The following is a 19,638-nucleotide window of genomic DNA, read 5'->3' as shown; positions in this document are numbered from 1 at the left end:
GTCGCGGTCATGCTGGAGCCTAACCCAGCTATCTTCGGGCAGTAGGCGGGGGACACCCTGAATTGGATGCCAGCCAATCGCAGGGCACACAGAGACAAACAAACAACCGCACTCACAATCACACCTAGGGGCAATTTAGAGTGTCCAATCAACCTACCATGCATGTTTTTGGAATGTGGGAGGAAACCAGAGTAACCGGAGAAAACCCACGCAGGCACGGAGAGAACATGCAAACTCCACACGGGGAGGCCAGATTGAACTCACAACCTCTGAACTCTGAGGCGCACGTGCTAACCAGTCGACCACCGTGCCATCATTTACAATACAATACGTGCTAACCAGTCGACCACCGTGCCATCATTTACAATACAATACAATACAATTGTATTTATATTGCGCATTTCATAACAAAGCACAAATAATACAATAAATAGAATAATACAATAAAAGGCTGTGATACATGTATTAATAAATATAGACATAAAAAATATATAAATATCAATAAAATATAAATAATGAAGCCAATAAATTGACATAAAATACTATATACAATTGACACCAGAAAAGAGCCGAAAATTTCAGGTCTGATCAAAAGCCCGAGAAAAGAAATGTGTCTTCAACCGGGTTTTAAAAATGGACAGAGAGGGGGCTTGCCTAACAACCAATGGGAGGTCATTCCAGAGGGAATGACCAGCAGTTGAAAAGGCTCGATCCCCTGTGAGGCTCCTCTTGGTCCTCGGCACCTCGAGCAGCGCCTGGTCCGCAGACCTGAGGCTGCGGGAAGGTGCGTAGGAGTGGAGGAGCTCAGAGAGGTACTCCGGGGCCAGGCCATTTAATGATTTATAGATGAATAAAAGAATCTTAAATTGAACCCTAAAATGCACTGGGAGCCAGTGAAGGGAGGCCAGAACTGGTGTTATGTGCTCCATCCTCCGAGCTCCAGTTAGTAGGCGGGCAGCAGAATTTTGGACCAACTGGAGACGTTTGAGGGAGGACTGGCTGACTCCGAAATAAAGTGCGTTGCAGTAATCTAGCCGAGATGTAACAAAGGCATGGATGACTGTTTCACTGTTCAAGGCCTACAAAAAGTCTCTTGGAGCCATATGCTAAACCAAACAGAAAGCCAGCCATTTTGAATTAACTTTAAAGTCTGAATTCGCTGATTACAATAGCTTCTGGGACTTGACCACATGATAATTTCTTCTTAAAAAATTACTCACATTTCATAAGAGTCGAGGCCTGAACACATCTCCGAATTTATTTTTCATCGTAGTTTTCTCCTTGCAGGTGAACCACATCTTCCGCATAATTGCTCAGAAGAATGTGAAGACCTCCTTGATTTTAAAGTACGAAGTTAGTGATTTTTCATCAAAAACTGTCGCCTTGGCAACGGGTAGTTCACCAATAAAACAAAGGGGGTTTTTATGGTCACCTTATCGTGGTGGAGGGGTTTGCGCGCCCCAATGATCCTAGGAGCTACGTTGTCTGGGGCTTTATGCCCCTGGTAGGGTCACCCATGGCAAACAGGTCCTAGGTGAGGGACCAGACTAAGCACGGCTCAAAATGACCCCTTATGATGAATAAAATTAACGGACCACGTTTTCCCTCGCCCGGACGTGGGTCACCGGGGACCCCTTCTGGAGCCAGGCCTGGAGGTGGGGCTCGATGGCGAGCGCCTGGTGGCCGGGCCTGCACCCATGGGGCCCGGCCGGGCTCAGCCCGAAAAGGACACGTGAGTCCCCCTTCCCATGGGCTCACCACTGGTGGGAGGGGCCAAAGGGGTCGGGTGCCATGTGAGCTGGGCGGCGGCAGAAGACAGGGACCTTGGCGGTCCGATCCCCGGCAGCAAAAACTAGCTCTTGGGACATGGAATGTCACCTCTCTGGCAGGGAAGGAGCCTGAGCTGGTGTGTGAGGCTGAGAGGTTCCGATTAGATATAGTCGGGCTCACCTCCATGCACAGCTTGGGTTCTGGTCCCAGTCCTCTCGAGAGGGGTTGGACACTCTTCCACTCTGGAGTTGCCCAGGGTGAGAGGCGCCAAGCAGGTGTGGGCATACTTATTGCCCCCTGGCTTGGCGCCTGTACATTGGGGTTTACCCCGGTGGACGAGAGGGTAGCCTCCCTCCGCCTGAGGGTGGGGGGACGGGTCCTGACTGTTGTTTGTGCTTATGCACCAAACGGCAGCGCAGAGTACCCACCCTTTTTGGAGTCCTTGGAGGGTGTGCTGGAGGGCGCTCCACATGGGGACTCCATCGTTCTGCTGGGGGACTTCAATGCTCACGTGGGCAATGACAGTGAGACCTGGAGAGGTGTGATTGGGAGGAACGGCCCCCCCGATCTGAACCCGAGCGGTGTTCGGTTACTGGACTTCTGTGCTCATCACGGATTGTCCATAACGAACACCATGTTCAAGCATAAGGGTGTCCATATGTGCACTTGGCACCAGGATACCCTAGGCCGCAGTTCGATGATCGACTTTGTAGTCGTATCATCGGACTTGCGGCCGCATGTTTTGGACACTCGGGTGAAAAGAGGGGCGGAGCTGTCAACTGATCCCCATCTGGTGGTGAGTTGGCTCCGATGGTGGGGGAAGATGCCGGTCCGACCTGGCAGACGCAAACGTATTGTGAGGGTTTGCTGGGAACGTCTGGCTGAATCCCCTGTCAGAAGGAGTTTCAACTCCCACCTCCGGCAGAACTTTTCCCACGTCCCGGGGGAGGCGGGGGACATCGAGTCCGAGTGGACCATGTTTCGTGCCTCCATTGTTGAGGCGGCCGATCGGAGCTGTGGCCGCAAGGTGGTCGGTGCCTGTCGTGGCGGCAATCCCCGAACCCGCTGGTGGACACCAGCGGTAAGGGATGCTGTCTAGCTGAAGAAGGAGTCCTATCAGGCTTTTTTGGCCTGCGGGACCCCGGAGGCAGCTGACGGGTACCGGCTGGCCAGGCGGAATGCAGCTCTGGCGGTTGCTGAGGCAAAAACCCGGGTGTGGGAGGAGTTCGGGGAGGCCATGGAAAATGACTTCCGGACGGCTTCGAGGAAATTCTGGTCCACCATCCGACGTCTCAGGAGGGGGAAGCAGTGCACCATTAACACTGTTTATAGTGGAGATGGGGTGCTGCTGACCTCAACTCGGGACGTTGTGGGTCGGTGGGGAGAGTACTTCGAAGACCTCCTCAATTCCAACGACACGCCTTCCACTGAGGAAGCAGAGCCTGGAGACTCTGAGGTGGGCTCTCCTATCTCTGGGGTTGAAGTAACCGAGGTAGTCAAAAAGCTCCTCGGTGGCAAAGCCCCGGGGGTGGATGAGATCCGCCCGGAGTTCATAAAGGCTGTGGATGTTGAGGGGCTGTCATGGTTGACACGTCTCTACAACATCGCGTGGACATCGGGGACAGTGCCTCTGGATTGGCAGACCGGGGTGGTGGTCCCCCTTTTTAAGAAGGGGGACCGGAGGGTGTGCTCCAATTACAGAGGGATCACACTCCTCAGCCTCCCCGGCAAGGTCTATTCAGGGGTGCTGGAGAGGAGGGTCCGTCGGAAGGTCGAATCCCGGATTCAGGAGGAGCAATGTGGTTTTTGTCCTGGCCGTGGAACAGTGGACCAGCTCTACACCCTCAGCAGGGTCCTCGAGGGTGCATGGGAGTTTGCCCAACATGTGTTTTGTGGACTTGGAGAAGGCATTCGACCGTGTCCCTCGGGGAGTTCTGTGGGGGGTGCTTCGGGAGTACGGGGTACCGAGCCCCCTGATAAGGGCTGTCCGGTCCCTGTACCACCGATGCCAGAGTTTGGTCCGAATTGCCGGCAGTAAGTCGGATTCGTTTCCTGTGGGGGTTGGACTCCGCCAAGGCTGCCCTTAGTCACCGATTCTGTTCATAACCTTTATGGACAGAATTTCTAGGCGCAGCCGAGGTGTCGAGGGGGTCCGGTTTGGTGGCCTCAGTATTGCATCTCTGCTTTTTGCAGATGATGTGGTACTGTTGGCTTCTTCAAGCCACGATCTCCAACTCTCGCTGGAGCGGTTCGCAGCCGAGTGTGAAACGGTCGGAATGAAGATCAGCACCTCCAAATCTGAGACCATGGTCCTCAGTCGGAAAAGGGTGGCGTGCCCTCTCCGGGTCGGGGATGGGATTCTGCCCCAAGTGGAGGAGTTCAAGTATCTTGGGGTCTTGTTCACGAGTGAGGGTAAGATGGAACGGGAGATCGACAGGCAGATCGGTGCAGCGTCTGCTGTGATGCGGACCCTGTGTCGGTCTGTCGTGGTGAACAAGGAGCTTAGCCGAAAGGCGAAGCTCTCAATTTACCGGTCGATCTACGTTCCTACTCTCACCTATGGTCATGAGCTGTGGGCCATGACCGAAAGAACAAGATCTCGGATACAAGCGGCCGAAATGGGTTTCCTTTGCAGGGTGTCCGGGCTCTCCCTTAGAGATAGGGTGAGAAGTTCGGCCATCCGGGAGGGACTCCGAGTCGAGCCGCTGCTCCTCCGCGTTGAGAGGAGCCAGTTGAGGTGGCTCGGGCATCTGATTAGGATGCCTCCTGGACGCCTCCCTGGTGAGGTGTTCCGGGCATGTCCCACCGGCAGGAGACCCCGAGGACGACCCAGAACACGCTGGAGAGGCTATGTCTCCCGGCTTGCCTGGGAACGCCTTGGGATCCTTCCGGAAGAGCTGGAGGATGTTGCTGGGGAGAGGGAAGTCTGGGCTTCCCTGCTGAAGCTGCTGCCTCCGCGACCCGACTTCGGATAAGCGGGAGATAATGGATGGATGGATGGATGGATGGGTTTTTATGGTCCAAACAGGCATGAGATCTCACGAAACTGCGCACACAACAGGCGTAATACACAATAGGTGTAATCATTGATATGTTTCTATTTTATTGTGCAATTTTTCCCAAAAATGGCTCGCTAGCGCCCCGAGACATTTAAAAAAAATCAGGCCTGGATGTACGTTACACCTACATCTACGAAAATTTGGTGGTATATCTAACAGGTCAAGGCGTACAAAAAAAATCTCCTGGAGTTATGTACTAAACCTAACAGGAAGTCCGCCATTTTAACTTTACTTTACAACTCGGCGTCAAAGTTACTTTAAAAGCTGCCGTAACCTGATACACATGATAATATCTTGTCAACATTTCAGACATTTGATTAGAGTCTACACCTATCATAAAACTTTGCATGCATATCAGGCCTGGTAAATTGATTTAAAATTAAAAAAGCAGCCCCGGTTGTACGTTTCACCTACATTTACGAAAATTTGGTAGTATATGTAATAGAAAAAGACCTACAAAAAAGCCTCTTTTTGCCATATGCTAAACTGAAGAGGAAGTCTGCCATTTTGAATTTACTTGAAAGTTTGGCGTCACCTTGACTATAAAAGCCGCTGGTATTTGATCCACATGATGATTTTGATTATTCAATTCCAATGTGCAAGCATCCCAACGTACCGGTACCCCAACGTTGCCAGGGCTACGAGGGCCCTGTATAGCTGCTTGCAGCTCTATTTATTATTATTTTTTGACATTTTTACTTTATCTGACAGCCACTGCTGGCTTTCACTGTGAGGCCTGCCCTAAAACATTAAAATAATTAAATTCATGTCTCCAAGTCGATTCGGAGAACACATAAATTCAACAAGTGCAAAATAAGCGGCATGTGCGGAGTTGACAATTTACAATTGTAGTGATGAAAGAGCAGTTGAGGGAATCCTAACATCTCAATGTTGTTCTAGCATAAAGTCATTGTTTTAAGGCCAGTTTCAAGCATCATTCTCCTGTTTTAGCATGTTGTTTTCCCTGCTTTATTAGTGTTTCACTGTCCTCTTCTGTTTATCCCTGAGGTAACAGTATTAATTTACCCCTGCATTTATTCTGTGTGAGTTGTTGAGAAAAAAATATTTATTTACATATCAAATATGATTCATTGTTTTGTGAGGATGGTCAAGAAATGAAGTAGGCATTTCACGATCCTATTTCATTTCTGTTTTCTAAAAGAAATCAGAAGGCGTCCATTCACATATATGTAAATATCTACTAATATCTACTAATAATAGTGGACATTCAGCCGTCTACTCATGAGACCGGAGGTAGAATGCTCACATTCCACTCACTATTCCTATATTTAATACTTAGTTAACAAACAGAGTCAATATTGATGACAGTAGCCTCCTACCCAAATATGGAACTGAAATGTAAAAGGTGCACAGGTTTACAAAGACAGCAAGTGAAGCAGCAGAAAGCATAAAAAAAAAATAATAATAATCAACTGAGGTCTGCCTACCTGTTGGTGCTGTAGTCAATTCCACCCACTTGCTTGCTGGCTTGCAGCAAGTCAAGAATACCTGCCGCACTGCCACTTTTTTTATTTATTTTTGTGTTTAAGTTGCGACATTTACCCTCGGGCTTGGTGTCTGTGTCTATCTGTAGAGTTTCTTCAGATGAAGAATCAGCACTCTGAATCTAGAAAACGATAAATAGCAAGTGAACAGACATTCAAAACAAATACATCAATACAAATGATAAAGATGAAACATATATGTAAATAAGACTAATGCAAACGGACTTGCACAATGTCACTGGCAGTGAAGAAAACCAAATGTCAGAAGCAAGTAATGTTAGAAAAAAAAGACAAATAAATATGTCCCTTGACATAAGACCTTTTAAGACCGTTGTTATTCGACCTCTACTTAAGCGGCCAAAACTTGATCCAGAAACCTCAGTAATTAGGCCAGTTTCAAATCTCCCGTTTATTGCAAAAATTCTCGAAAAAGTTGTAGCGCAACAGCTTAGTGACTATATGGCCGCTAATAATCGATTTGAAATTCTTCAGTCAGGATTTAAAGTCAATCACTGTACTGAGACGGACGGCCCTTGCTAAAGTGACTAATGATCTTCTCTTAGCTATGGACTCCAACACCCTCAATACTATTCTTACTTGACCTTAGTGCTGCTTTTGACACTGTCGATCATAACACACTATTAGAACGCCTTGAAGGATGTTTTGGTATCTCAGGCTCAGTACTTTCTTGGTTTAATTATTATCTCTCAGAAAGGACGCACCGTGTAATTCATGGCAATGCAACTTCTGAGTTTTGTAAAGTTACATGTGGAGTCCCGCAGGGATCTGTACTAGGACCCCTATTGTTTAGCATCTACATGCTTCCACTTGGTGATATTATACGTAAATATAACATTAGTTTTCATTGTTATGCTGACGATACTCAATTATATATGCCGCTCGAGATAACAAACCCGGCTAATTGTTGTAATTTAGAGGCGTGCCTTGCCGAGATTAAACAATGGATGTCTCTCAATTTTTTGCTTTTTAACTCCGATAAAACAGAGATGTTGATTATTGGCCCTGCTAGTCATCGCCACCTATTTAAGAACACCACTCCAAGGCTCGATAAATGTACTATTACCCAAAGTGATTCAACAAAAAATCTTGGTGTTATATTCGACCCAACTCTGTCTTTTCAAATGCACATTAAGAATATTACTAGAACCACATTTTTCCATCTCTGTAATATTGCTAAAAATTGTCCAATTCTGTCCAATAATGATACAGAAATTTTAATCCATGCTTTTGTTACGTCTTGCCTCAATTATTGTAACGTTTTGCTTTCTGGTCTTCCCATGTCTAGTGTTAAAAGTCTGCAGTCCAAAATGCCTCAGCAAGACTCTTGACAAAGACAAGAAAGTTCAATAATATTACTCCGATATTAGCCAATTTGCATTGGCTCCCAGTCCACTTGAGATGTGATTTCAAGGTTTTGGTACTTACCTACAAAATACTGCACGGCTTATCACCTTTCTATCTCGTCGATTTAGTGATACCATATGTTCCGATCAAACCCTCAGTCACAAAATGCTGGCGTTTTAGTGATCCCGAGAGCCAAAAAGAAGTTCGCAGGCTCTAGAGCGTTTTCTATTTGGGCACCAATGCTTTGGAATGCCCTACCCGCGGACATTAGAGGCACTACCTCAGTAGAAATGTTTAAAACACGACTTAAGACTTATTTGTATGATTCTGTGTTTAGTTGAACTGTTTGTTTTGGCCTCTTTACTGCCGCTTCTATTCTTTTTCTGCCCCCTTTTCCCAGGCTTGGGAATTAGGTGATGACGACCGAATTGGAGGTTGCTGTTTCGATCCAACAGCAACTGACTGCGACAAGATTGGAGGCTGACCACATTCTCGGAGGCGCTGTTATGGAGATTTCTACATTGACCATTGGGCCCCTGCTCACTTCACCTATGTCATCTTCCTGCGGCACTTCATTTGATTAACTTTCACATCACTTTAACAAACACTGTATAGTACTATAATGTGTGTTCAATGTTGCCCACTCGGCATCCATTGCAGCCTGATCATCCTGGAAGGGGGATTCCCCCATCTGTGGTCCCTTCTCAAGGTTTCTCACTTTTCCCCAGATAGGGTTTTTTGACTTTTTCCTTGCCCTCCTGGGGGTTAGGATCAGGGGGATGTCATGTATATGATCTGGTGCACATGTGAAGCCCTTTGAGACTTTCCTGTGATTAAGGGTTATATAAATACATTTGAGATTTTCTGTGCCCTGCGACTGGGTGGCAACCAGTTCGGGGTGTAGTCTGCCTTCGCCCATTGACGGCTGGGATAGGCTCCAGCAACTCCCCGCGACCCTGTATTGGATAAGCGGTTTGGAAGATGACATGATTTGAGATTTTCCTAACCTAATACCTGAAACGAATAGGATAGATTCTGTTTTTCCAATATGCAACGATAGACTGTTATCTATAAGCCAATAGTTGTTTCTACTCAGCTCCTGACTAATGAGGAAGCAGTCTCCATTGCTCCATGCTGCAATTTCTCATCTGGAGCAGCCAAATAGTTAGGATGCTATTCATTAATTTCAGTTCAGCTTTCAATACAACCATCCCCCACAAACTGGTATCAAAACTCCGCAACATGGGTCTTCCCACACTGCTGTGCTCAAGACTTTCTCACCAACAGGCCACAAATAGTGAGAATAGGAGATCATACGTCATCAAATCATTTCCTGAGAACAGGTGCGTCTCAGTGCTGTGTGCTAAGCCCAGCTCTTTTTACCATCTTCACACAGCATTGCACCCCCATCCATGCCTACAATGGTGTGCCGACAACAATTTGGTCCTGAACACCGCCAAGACAAAAGAGGTCATCGTGGACTACAGAACAACTAAAAGGACAGCACACACTCTATTATTCTTACATGGGGAGGTAGTGAAGTGTCTAGACAACAAGGTCGTGGGAATCCACATCACAGCTGACCTCACCTGGGCCCTGAGAACCTTATAACTCGGCAAGTAGACTCTTCTTTGGGAGGTGGCTCAGGAAGGCTGGTCTACCCTCCAGGCTAATGGCCTCTAAAAGCATCCTCTGTCTTAGCATGACTGTCTGGCATTGCTATTGTGTGCGGCCCAAGAGAGCAAGGATTTGACCAGAGGATTGTGGGAAGTCCCTCCAGAGGAAGGCCAGCAACATCACTACACATCCCATCTACTCAGGTCGCAGACTGTTTTCCCACTTCCCTCAAGACAAAGGTACAGGGCCATCAAAACAAAAACAAATAGACTGAGGCGACAGATTTTTCCAGAGGGCAGTGGCTGATGTAATACCCTCTTCAGAAACGCAAATATCAGTTGTCAATAAATTAAAGAAGTGGGTGAGGCACTGTCCCTTTTTGCATTTTTGCATCTTTGCACTGCACTACTGCACTTACTGCACCTCTGCTACCTCTATTTAGTTTCGTTATCTATAGACCAAAGTTAAAAAAGTAGTAGTCGACTGTGACTGTAGACTGTTGTATGACAATGGGCTGAGTTTTATTGAATGGAATTTCATTGTACAGTGTACAATGACAAAGTCTACTTTTGTTTCTACTGTGCATCAAATATATTTTCACAAAAACTTGTTTTGTGTTTTTCGTCCAAAATAGGTGATTTGAGTGAAACCAACCAAATGTTCTACTGCTGATTACTAAAAACGGAATAATATAAAAACAAACATTTTTTGGTGTGATGAAAGAAGGACATCTAATCTTTTGTTTGGTAGTTCCTGTGTATAAAGATCAGTCAGATTGTGATAAATTGGTTGGCACTCAACATCCAACTGCAATTCATGAATTTCCATACAGAGGAGAGACAAAAGGTTTCTCTTGTTGTGTCAAATAATACATAATTGTATTATTAATTAAACCAGTTTCTTTGGAAGTGGCATTAAAACTTAATGAGAACAGCCGCTGAAAAACAAGTTCTTCAAATGTCCATGTTGTGGCCGATTTTGAGTTGTCTTGATACGTCTAAGCCTGTGCAGTGTGACATACTCAACAATTTCAAGCACTTCACGGCCACAACGCAAAAAGTCTGGCATGTCAGAACTTTTGTTCGACTTGCTGCATAGTGTGGCATGTCCTACGTCATCCTATGATTAGTTTTTCGGCATTGACCAATATTTACACTAGATGGAGCAACATACCCGTCACTCCTGGACCAGCTCACTTTAGCTCTCTTTTATGCCAGAGATATCTCATAAGACACAAGCGTGGGTCCATGCGGGAGTTTGGCTCCGCCAATGGCTCCCGGCATGCGTTTGTTGTATAAGGCAAAGTCATCTGATGCATTATTTCCGTTGGTGCTTACCCATATCTCACATAATCCTACCATTATAAACTACCCCACCATCATTCCCAGCAAATGTTTTCAGTCTGCTGTTCTGTTCCACTGTATTGTGTGCCAAGCCGGGAGCCTTCCGATGTGCCATCGGACCTGTGCCATCAGACCGTGCTCTTGGCGGGAGTACGCATTGATTAGGTGGGATTTAGACAGTGTCAGACTTGAAGTGTGGCCACTCAACCGGTCCATGACACAGAAGAAATTCATCAGGGAATCTGACAAAAGGTTGTGTAGTTTGACTCTGGCATTTTGGTACTGACCTTTCATAATTTAAAATAACCACTGACCTGCCATTATTCAACAAAAATGAACATTGAATTAGTTAATTTAGCTTTTTCTCTGTGTATACCTCATATATCTTCTTCATAACAGAGCAACATGCTACTGATATCAGATTTCCAGATCATCAATGTAATTAAAAATTAACATCCAATCATATGTAGTTACATACCTTTGACACCAAGGACTTGGACTTGGTTTTTTTGGTTGGTTGTATTGGCTCTCTGATTTCTGACAAAACTGCAAAACAATAAACATGATTAAAAACAGATTGACTGCATAAACTGTTTGGTTTCATTTGTGTTTTTTTATTCACAATTATATCCAAGCAGTCTGCTGATTGATTGTTTGTGACATTTAATGAAACTGCCATCAATTTACTTAGTACTTGACTTATTATTTAGGGCCTTAAATTCAAATGTAATTTTTCATAGGCAAAATTGCTTGCTGCACTCGAAACAATTTAACCTTTAAATATATTGATTTTGGTAAAACAACATGTACTATATATTAGTACTGTCAAGCGATTACATTTTTAAATTGTAATTAATCAAATTTTTTCATAGTTAACTCGTAGTTAATCGCACATTTTATTTATTGTAAAAAAATTCCCTTGATTTTCTTGAATTTTAATACCCTTAACATGAATAAGAGGACTGATTTTCTCATGTAAATACTTTATTAAAGCGAAGTCAACCCAAACATATTTTTTTAAGAATATGCTCCATGCAAACCCACTAGTTGAAACAAGGCATTCTGATAAATATTGCGTTTGTGGAACAAGAGTTAATCCACCTGTTTTTAGTCATCACAGGGGGTGGCCATTTTGTCACATCTTTCAACTGAAAATGATATCACAGGGCAGCACGGTGTTCGACTGGTTAGCACGTCCGCCTCACAGTTCAGAGGTCGTGGGTTCGATCCCGACTCCGGCCTCCCTGTGTGGCGTTTGCATGTTCTCCCCGTGCCTGCGTGGGTTTTCTCCGGGTACTCTGGTTTCCTCCCACATTCCAAAAAAAAAACATGCATGGCAGGTTAATTGATCACTCCAAATTGCCCCTAGGTGTTATTGTGGGTGCTGATGTTTGTCTCTGTGTGCCCTGCGATTGGCTGGCAACCAATTCAGGGTGTCCCCCGCCTACTGCCCGAAGACTGCTGGGATAGGCTCCAGCACGCCCCGCGACCCTTGTGAGGATAAGCGGTATCGATAATGGATGGATGAATGGATGATATCACAGTTGCTCAGGGCTCACATATCGACCAATCACAGCTCACCTGTTTTCTGAAACAGAGCCATGATTGGTCGTTATTTGAGCCCTCAGTGTCATTTTCAGTCGACAAGTAATAAAATGGCCGACCCCTGAGATGGTAAAAAATGGATGGATTTTATAACTTAACTCATATTCCACAAACACAATATTAATCAGAATGCCTTGTTTGAACTAGGGGGCCTGCATAGAACATATTATTGAAAAAAAAAAAAGTTTTGGGTTGACTTACCCTTCAGTTGAAAAAACAAGCATTGGATTCAACTCATGCGAACAGCCCCTCAGCCCTTTTCAAACACACACACATACACTCACACACGCACGCGTGCGTCTTTGAGCTGTTACTAAAAGCATGCTACTGAACACCAATTGGTTGGCTAACCTTGTCTTGCTTTAGAGAGAAAATATACACAATGCTGCATTTTAAGGGCAAGCAAGGAAAGTCTATCTAATCCAAGCAGTCTATGTAACCATAGAATGTATCCGCATGTACAGTATTTATGTATATGCTGCAGCTACGTATGATCTAAGCTAAATATTAGCTGGATATGTGCATTTGTGTGTTGAACTTGTTGGTTCAATGTTGCAATTAGATGTACTTAGCCGATTCTGACTTTGGGTCATGTGCCGCATCGCATCATTCTATGGCTAGGCGTTGGTCGAATGAGCCGGCCTGCCGGCCCGGGCAGGGTCACAGACTCCGTGAAGAGCGACTGCTGCCACCGCGGCGTCCCAGTGGCCAGCTGTGCAGATCTGTGGGAATTGGCCCTCCCAGAGTCGCCGCCGCCGCTGCCCACACTTGCCGGCCGGGACGAAGCAAGCTGAGGAGCTGAGCGCGAGTGGGGGCGAGCTAACGTGCTATTGCTACGCAGCTTTGGCGGCAGGAGCCAGAGGCTGCGCGCCATGCGCGCATACATTTTTTATTTTTAAATCGGTCGTACTTTGTTCGTAGCTCTTCCGTGCGGCTAACTGGGAACCAAAACTTAGCACACACATTCCAAAATCTTAACGGTTCCGGATGAACCGGAATGATGGAACTGATTCCACTCGAATCCGGGATTTCGGTGCCCAACCCTAAGGGGGACACAGCCGTGCATGTGTCTGCCGATATATATATTATATATATATATCAATATTTTGAAGCAGATGTAACGCCTCCTCTACCCTAAAGCTTTTTTTTTTCCAAGATACAGTGCCTTGAAAAAGTATTCACGCCCCTTGACATTTTTGTGTTTTGTTGCCTCACAGCCTGTAATTAAAATGGATTGTTTGAGGGTTTGCATAATTTCATTTACAGAACATGCCCACAACTTTGAAGACGTGATATATTTTTTATTGTGAAGCAAACAACGAACAGGACAAAATAACAGAAAACATCATTGTGCATAAGTATTCACCACACCAATGTCAGTACTTTGTAGAGCCACCTTTTGCGGCAATCACAGCTGCAAGTCGTTTTTGAGAAGTCTCTATGAGTTTACCGCATTTTGCCACTGGGATTTTTGCCCATTCTTCAAGGGAAAACTGCTCCAGCTCCTTCAGGTTTGATGATTTTCACTGGTGAACAGCATTCTTTAAGTCTGAGCACAGATTCTCAATTGGATTGAGGTCTGGACATTGACTAGGGCAGTCCAAAACATTTATATGTTTCCCCTTAAGTCAATCAAGTGTTGCTTTAGCAGTATGCTTGGGATCATTGTCCTGCTGGAAGGTGAACCTCCGTCCTAGTCTCAAAACAGTGACAGACTGATACTGGTTTTGCTCAAGAATATCCCCTTGACTCGGTCCACTTTCCCAGTCCCTGCTGCTGAAAAACATCCCCACAGCAAGATGCTGCCACCACCATGTTTCACTGTGGGGATGGTGTTCTTGAGGTGATGAGATGTGTTGGGTTTACACCAGACATAGCATTTTCCTTAATGGCCAAAAAGTTTAATTTTAGTCTCATCTGACCAAAGCACCTTCCGCCATCCATTTTGAGAGTCCCCCATGTGCCTTTGTGCAAAGTCAAAACGTGCCTTCTTATTTTCAGATGAAAGTGAAGGCTTTCTTTTGGCCACCAATCCATCAAGCCCAGGTCTGTGGAGGGTGCGGCTGATTGTGGCCCTATAGACAGATACTCCAGCCTGTGCTGTGGAACTCTGCAGCTCCTCCAGGGTTACCTTTGGTCTCTGGGCTGCCTGTCCAATTAATGTCCTCCTTGCCTGGTCTTTGAGTTTTGTTAGGCTGCCCTCTCTTGGCAGGTTTGTTATGGTGCCGTGTTGATTGTATTTGATGACGATGACTTTGGTGGTGCTCCTGGGGAACATCAAATATTTGGATATTTTTAATAGCCCAACCCAGACTTGTACTTCTCAACAACTTTGTCTCTGACTTGTTTGGGGAGTTCTTTGGTCTTCATCGTGGCGTTTGGTTAGCGGTGCCTCTTCATTAGGTGTTGCAGCCTCTGGGGCCTTTCAGAAGAGGTGTATATGTACTGACAGATCATGTGACACTTAAGATTGCACACTAGTGGACTTTGGTTCACTATTTACGTGACTTCTGAACGTAATTGGTTGAACCAGAGCAATTCAGGGGCTTAATAACAAAGGGGTTCAATACATATGCACATGGCAATTTTCAGTTTTTCATTTTCACTTCAAAACGTATACTATTTTATGCAGTTCCATCAAATAAAATTCTGATTTGAATATCAGTTAAATTAGAGGTTGTAATGTAACATATTAGGTAAAAGGCCAAGGAGGATGAATACTTTTTCAAGGCACTGTACATGTATAGATCATGGTGACCAGCAGCCTTTATCAATGCACTGGTTGCTATGGAAATCTTAATCACACGATCAAAAAAATAGACGGTGTCAAAAGGGGGTTGGATTATATATATATATATATATATATATTAGGGCGGGGCGGCAAGGTGGTCGACTGGTTAGCACGTCCGCCTCACAGTTCGTGGGTTCGATCCCGGCTCCGGCCTCCGGAGTTTGCATGTTCTCCCCTGTGCCTGCATGGGTTTTCTTCGGGTACTCCGGTTTCCTCCCACATTCCAAAAACATGCATGGTAAGTTGATTGGACACTCTAAATTGCCCCTAGGTGTGATTGTGGGTGCGGATGTTTGTCCCTGTGTGCCCTGCGATTGGCTGGCAACCGATTCAGGGTGCCCCCCGCCTGCTGCCCGAAGACTGCTGGGATAGGCTTCGGCACGCCCGCGACCCTTGTGAGGATAAGCGGTATAGATAATGGATGGATATATTAGCTGTCAATTTAGCGTGTTATTTTCGAAGTTAATCCAATTCCGTTTTGATCGCGTGATTAAGGTTTCTCTAGCGACCAGCGGTTGCATTGATAAAGGCGCTGCTGGTCACCATGCACGGCTGTATCCCCCTTACGGTTGAGCACCGAAACCCCAGATTCGAGTGGAATCAGTTCCATCATTCCGGTTCACCCGGAACCGTTCAGATTTTAGAATGTCGGTACTAAGTTTCGATTCCTAGTTAGACGCGCGGAAGAGCTACGAACAAAGTACGACCGATTAAAAAAAATGTGTGCGCAAATGGCTCCTGCCGCCGAAGATGCGAAGCAATAGCACGTTAGCTCGCCCCCACTCATGCTCAGCTCCTCGGCTCGCTTCGTCCCGGCCAGCAAGCGTGGGCAGCAGCGGCGGCGGCGACTGTGGACGGGCCAATTCCCACAGATCTCCACAGCTGGGACACCGCGGTGGCAACAGTCGCCCTTCACGGGGTCTGTCATCCTGCCCGGGCCGACCCATTCGGCCGACGCCGAACCATAGAATGACGCGATGCGGCTCATGATCCAAAGTCAGAATCGGGTAAGTATGTCTAATTGCAACATTAACCAACAAGTTCAACACACAAATGGACATCCAGCTAATATTTAGCTTAGATCATACGTAGCTGCAGCATATACATAGATACTGTACATACAGGTACATCCTATGGTTACATACTAAGACTGCTTAGATTAAATAGACTTTACTTTCTTGCCCTTAAAATGCAGCGTTGTGTTTGTTATATATATTTTCTCAAGGTTAGCTAATCAATTGGTGTTCAGTAGCATGCGTTTAGTAACAGCTGAAAGACGCACGCGTGCGGGTGTGTGTGGGTCTATGTGTGTTTGTTTGAAAAGGGCTGAGGGGCTGTTCGCGTGAGTTGAATCCAATGCTTGTTTTTTTCAATTGAACATAAGTCAACCCAAACTTTTTTTTTCAAGAATATGTTCTATGCAGGCCCCCTAGTTCAAACAAGGCATTTTGATTAATTTTGTGTTTGTGGAATATGAGTCAAGCAGCAAAATCTAGCCATCTCAGGAGTGGGACATTTTATCACTTCTGTCAACTGAAAATGACATCACAGATGCCCTTAGGGCTCAAATAACGACCAATCATGGCTCAGTTTCAGAAAAACAGGTGAGCTGTGATTGGTCTTTTCCTGAGCCCTGAGCATCTGTGATGTCATTTACAGTCGACAGACGTGACAAAATGGCCGACCCCAGTAATGGCTAAAAACAGGTGGATTAACTTATTCCACAAATGCAATATTTATCAGAATGCCTTGTTTCAACTAGTGGCCTTGCATAGAGCATATTTTTGAAAAAATAATTTGTTTGGGTTGACTTCGCTTTAATAAAGTATTTGCATAAGAAAATCAACCTTCTTATTCATGTTATGGGTATTAAAATTCAAGAAAATAATGGGACAGAAAAATCAAGAGATTTTTTTTTGCAATAAATAAAATGTGCGATTAACTACGAGTTAACTATGAAAAATGTGATTAATCACGATTAAATATTCTAATTGTTTGACAGCGCTAATACACACACACATAAATATACACACACACACATATATATATATATATATATATATATATATATATATATATATATATATATATATATATATATATATATATATATATATATATATATATATATATATATATATATATATATATATATATATATATATATACACACACACACACACACACACACCTTTTGGTCCTTTTGAATCATGACATATCACTGGCAATTAAATGTTCACTGAACTTTTAGATTTAAAAACAGGGAAATAAGTAACAGTATTCAACAGTGCGAATTATAGGGATGGGACAAGATCTCGCTGGATTAGAATGCCACAAGATTTCTCGTCCCTGCACAGCACGAGATCTATTTTCTTTTGACAGTGTTTTGGAATCCGGGTGAATATAGCAGATGCCCTAAAAGGAGCTGTCACTGAATGGGAACTTCCGAGGCCAAATCACGGAGTCGCTGTTGTGACAGACAACGCTCGCAACATGGATGTGGCGATACGTGAGGCTGGCTTTGAGCCACACATTAAGTGCTTATTGTGCAGGCAATGAACGCAACCCTAGTGCGGCTGGTCCAAAGTTGGCCGCGTATCATGTTTGTTTAGACGTGTCAAGCGTATAGTTTCTTTTTTCACCGATGCTCAACAGCAGCAGCACTTTTGATATCTAAACAAAGACACCTCGAACTGCCCGCGCACAAACTAATTATGGACGTAATCACGCGCTAGAATATATATATATATATATATATATATATATATATATATATATATATATATATATATATATATATATATATATATATTAGGGCTGTCAAACAATGAAAAAAAATGAATCGAGTTAATCACAGCTTAAAAAAATAATTGTAATTAATTGCAATTGAAAAAATATGCCATATTTTTCCGTAAATTGTTGTTGGAATGGAAAGATAAAAAACAAGATGGATATATACATTCAAAATACTGTTCATTTGTATTGTATTGTTTTTATTATAACAATAAATCCTCATGAGATGAAAATAGACATTTTTAAATAAAAATTATTTCTGTAGTATACAGTATTTTTATTCACTACAAAAACAAAAACGCAAAAGGGCCTCAGAACAGTATTTCAAATGTGTGCAAGCAAAGTGTGTGTGTGGGCGTGTCTGTGTGTTTAATTGTTAGAATAATTGTACATAAATTATCCCATATTTACTCTTAATAGTGTTGCAAGGCCTTTAAATCCATCAGGATAAACATGTTTGTTAAGGTTGTCTCTAAGGAAAGCAGTCACAAAAAAAGGTCTAGATCAAGCGGGACTGACTTAAAATTATGAAAAAGACTGGGAGAACTGTTATCGCCCACACTGACTGCTCCACAAATAAGTAATAAATCACCTGATCAAGGAGACCTGTATCCACTGATTCAGGTAGCCGACTATTTTAGTTTATAGGACCTGGACTATGGACGACTGTACTTAAGACCCGTAGTGGCCTGCAGGAAGATGGAGATGTAAATGCTCTCCATGCAGTTTCAAAAGACGCAATTGGCAGCTGGGTTAACAAACATCACATTGACCTGTCTACAGGCATCTTGGAGGAATATGTAAATCATACCCTCCATGCTGGAAAAATTAGATAAGGAAATAGCAGAAGCTGTTAAATGGGCAGTAGAAGTAAAAAAAAAAAAAAAAAAAAAAAAGTAGATTCTAAACAAAGGCTGTTTGAAAGAAATGAAGATAAGACTCAGCAGGGGCGTAGAGGCACTTGAGGCCTCTGCTCCTCTCCTGTTTGGCCTTGCTAGGGAGGGGATGTCACCAGCATATTCTGGCCTTGCTCCAAATCCTGTAAATAAAAATCTAGCAAGCCTACACCACCTCTTTTGACCACACCTGCACAAACAGGATGTGAAACTGCTGGTGCAGGTTACTAGAGTAAAATGATGGGTGGAGTATGAAGTCCAGACTTCACTCCCAAATTACAATATTTAATTGAAGGGGACTTGTATCCTATGATTGAAGTGGCAAATCCTGCATATGAAGGTGAATGAATGAGAAGGCAGAACAATTCCTGATTACAACCCTGGTCATAATAAGGGTGTTTAAAAGCAGAGGAAAAATTAACACCTTACAAAACAGATGGAAAAGAGTGGATTAAGAAACATGACGTAAACCTGGCCACTAAAAGCTTGTATGAGCTCATGAATCAGGCTAGATATGCTGAGGGAGCAATATTGAAAAAATAAATAAATAATTAAAAAGAAAAAAAGAATGTAGGGAGGAAAGAATAGAAATTCTGGTGTAATGAAAGATAAAAGGAAGAGTATTATTAGAGATATAGAGGAAGCAGAAGATGATTAAGAGGAGGTTATTGGTGTTGTGGCAACACTGGAAAAAATGCTGATCGAAAAACGAGTAAAAAAAATAAAAATAAAAGAAGATATTTTTCGGTTGAATCAAGCAAAAAAAAAATCTGCCAATGGAACAAGTGAAAATTGGCTTACTAAAATTTCTTGAAATAAGACAAAATTCCTAAGACTGATATGACCAAAAGTATCTTAAAATAAGCTTGAATAGCTTAGTTGCATTTTAATTGG

The 19,638-nt window shown here is 44.0% G+C and overlaps 1 protein-coding gene across 2 annotated transcripts in view; it reads right to left on the bottom strand.

Moving 5' to 3' along the window:
* phf2 (PHD finger protein 2) overlaps positions 1-19,638 on the bottom strand; it is a 271,699-nt gene that overhangs the window by 34,346 nt on the left and 217,715 nt on the right. For both annotated transcript variants that reach the window (XM_086041365.1, XM_086041364.1), the window contains exons 16-17: positions 11,138-11,205; positions 6,278-6,456 (exon numbers count right to left, since the gene is read on the bottom strand). In XM_086041365.1, the coding sequence (XP_085897491.1) occupies positions 6,278-6,456; positions 11,138-11,205 (247 nt within the window). The remainder of the gene's footprint in view (positions 1-6,277; positions 6,457-11,137; positions 11,206-19,638) is intronic.

This window comes from Filicampus tigris, chromosome 9, assembly GCF_054856515.1.
Source record: "Filicampus tigris isolate MCC_2025a chromosome 9, RoL_Ftig_1.0, whole genome shotgun sequence".
NCBI classification, from domain to species: Eukaryota; Metazoa; Chordata; class Actinopteri; order Syngnathiformes; family Syngnathidae; genus Filicampus; species Filicampus tigris.
Note: the sequence above shows the minus strand (reverse complement) of the source record. Positions and strands in the feature narration are given on the sequence as shown.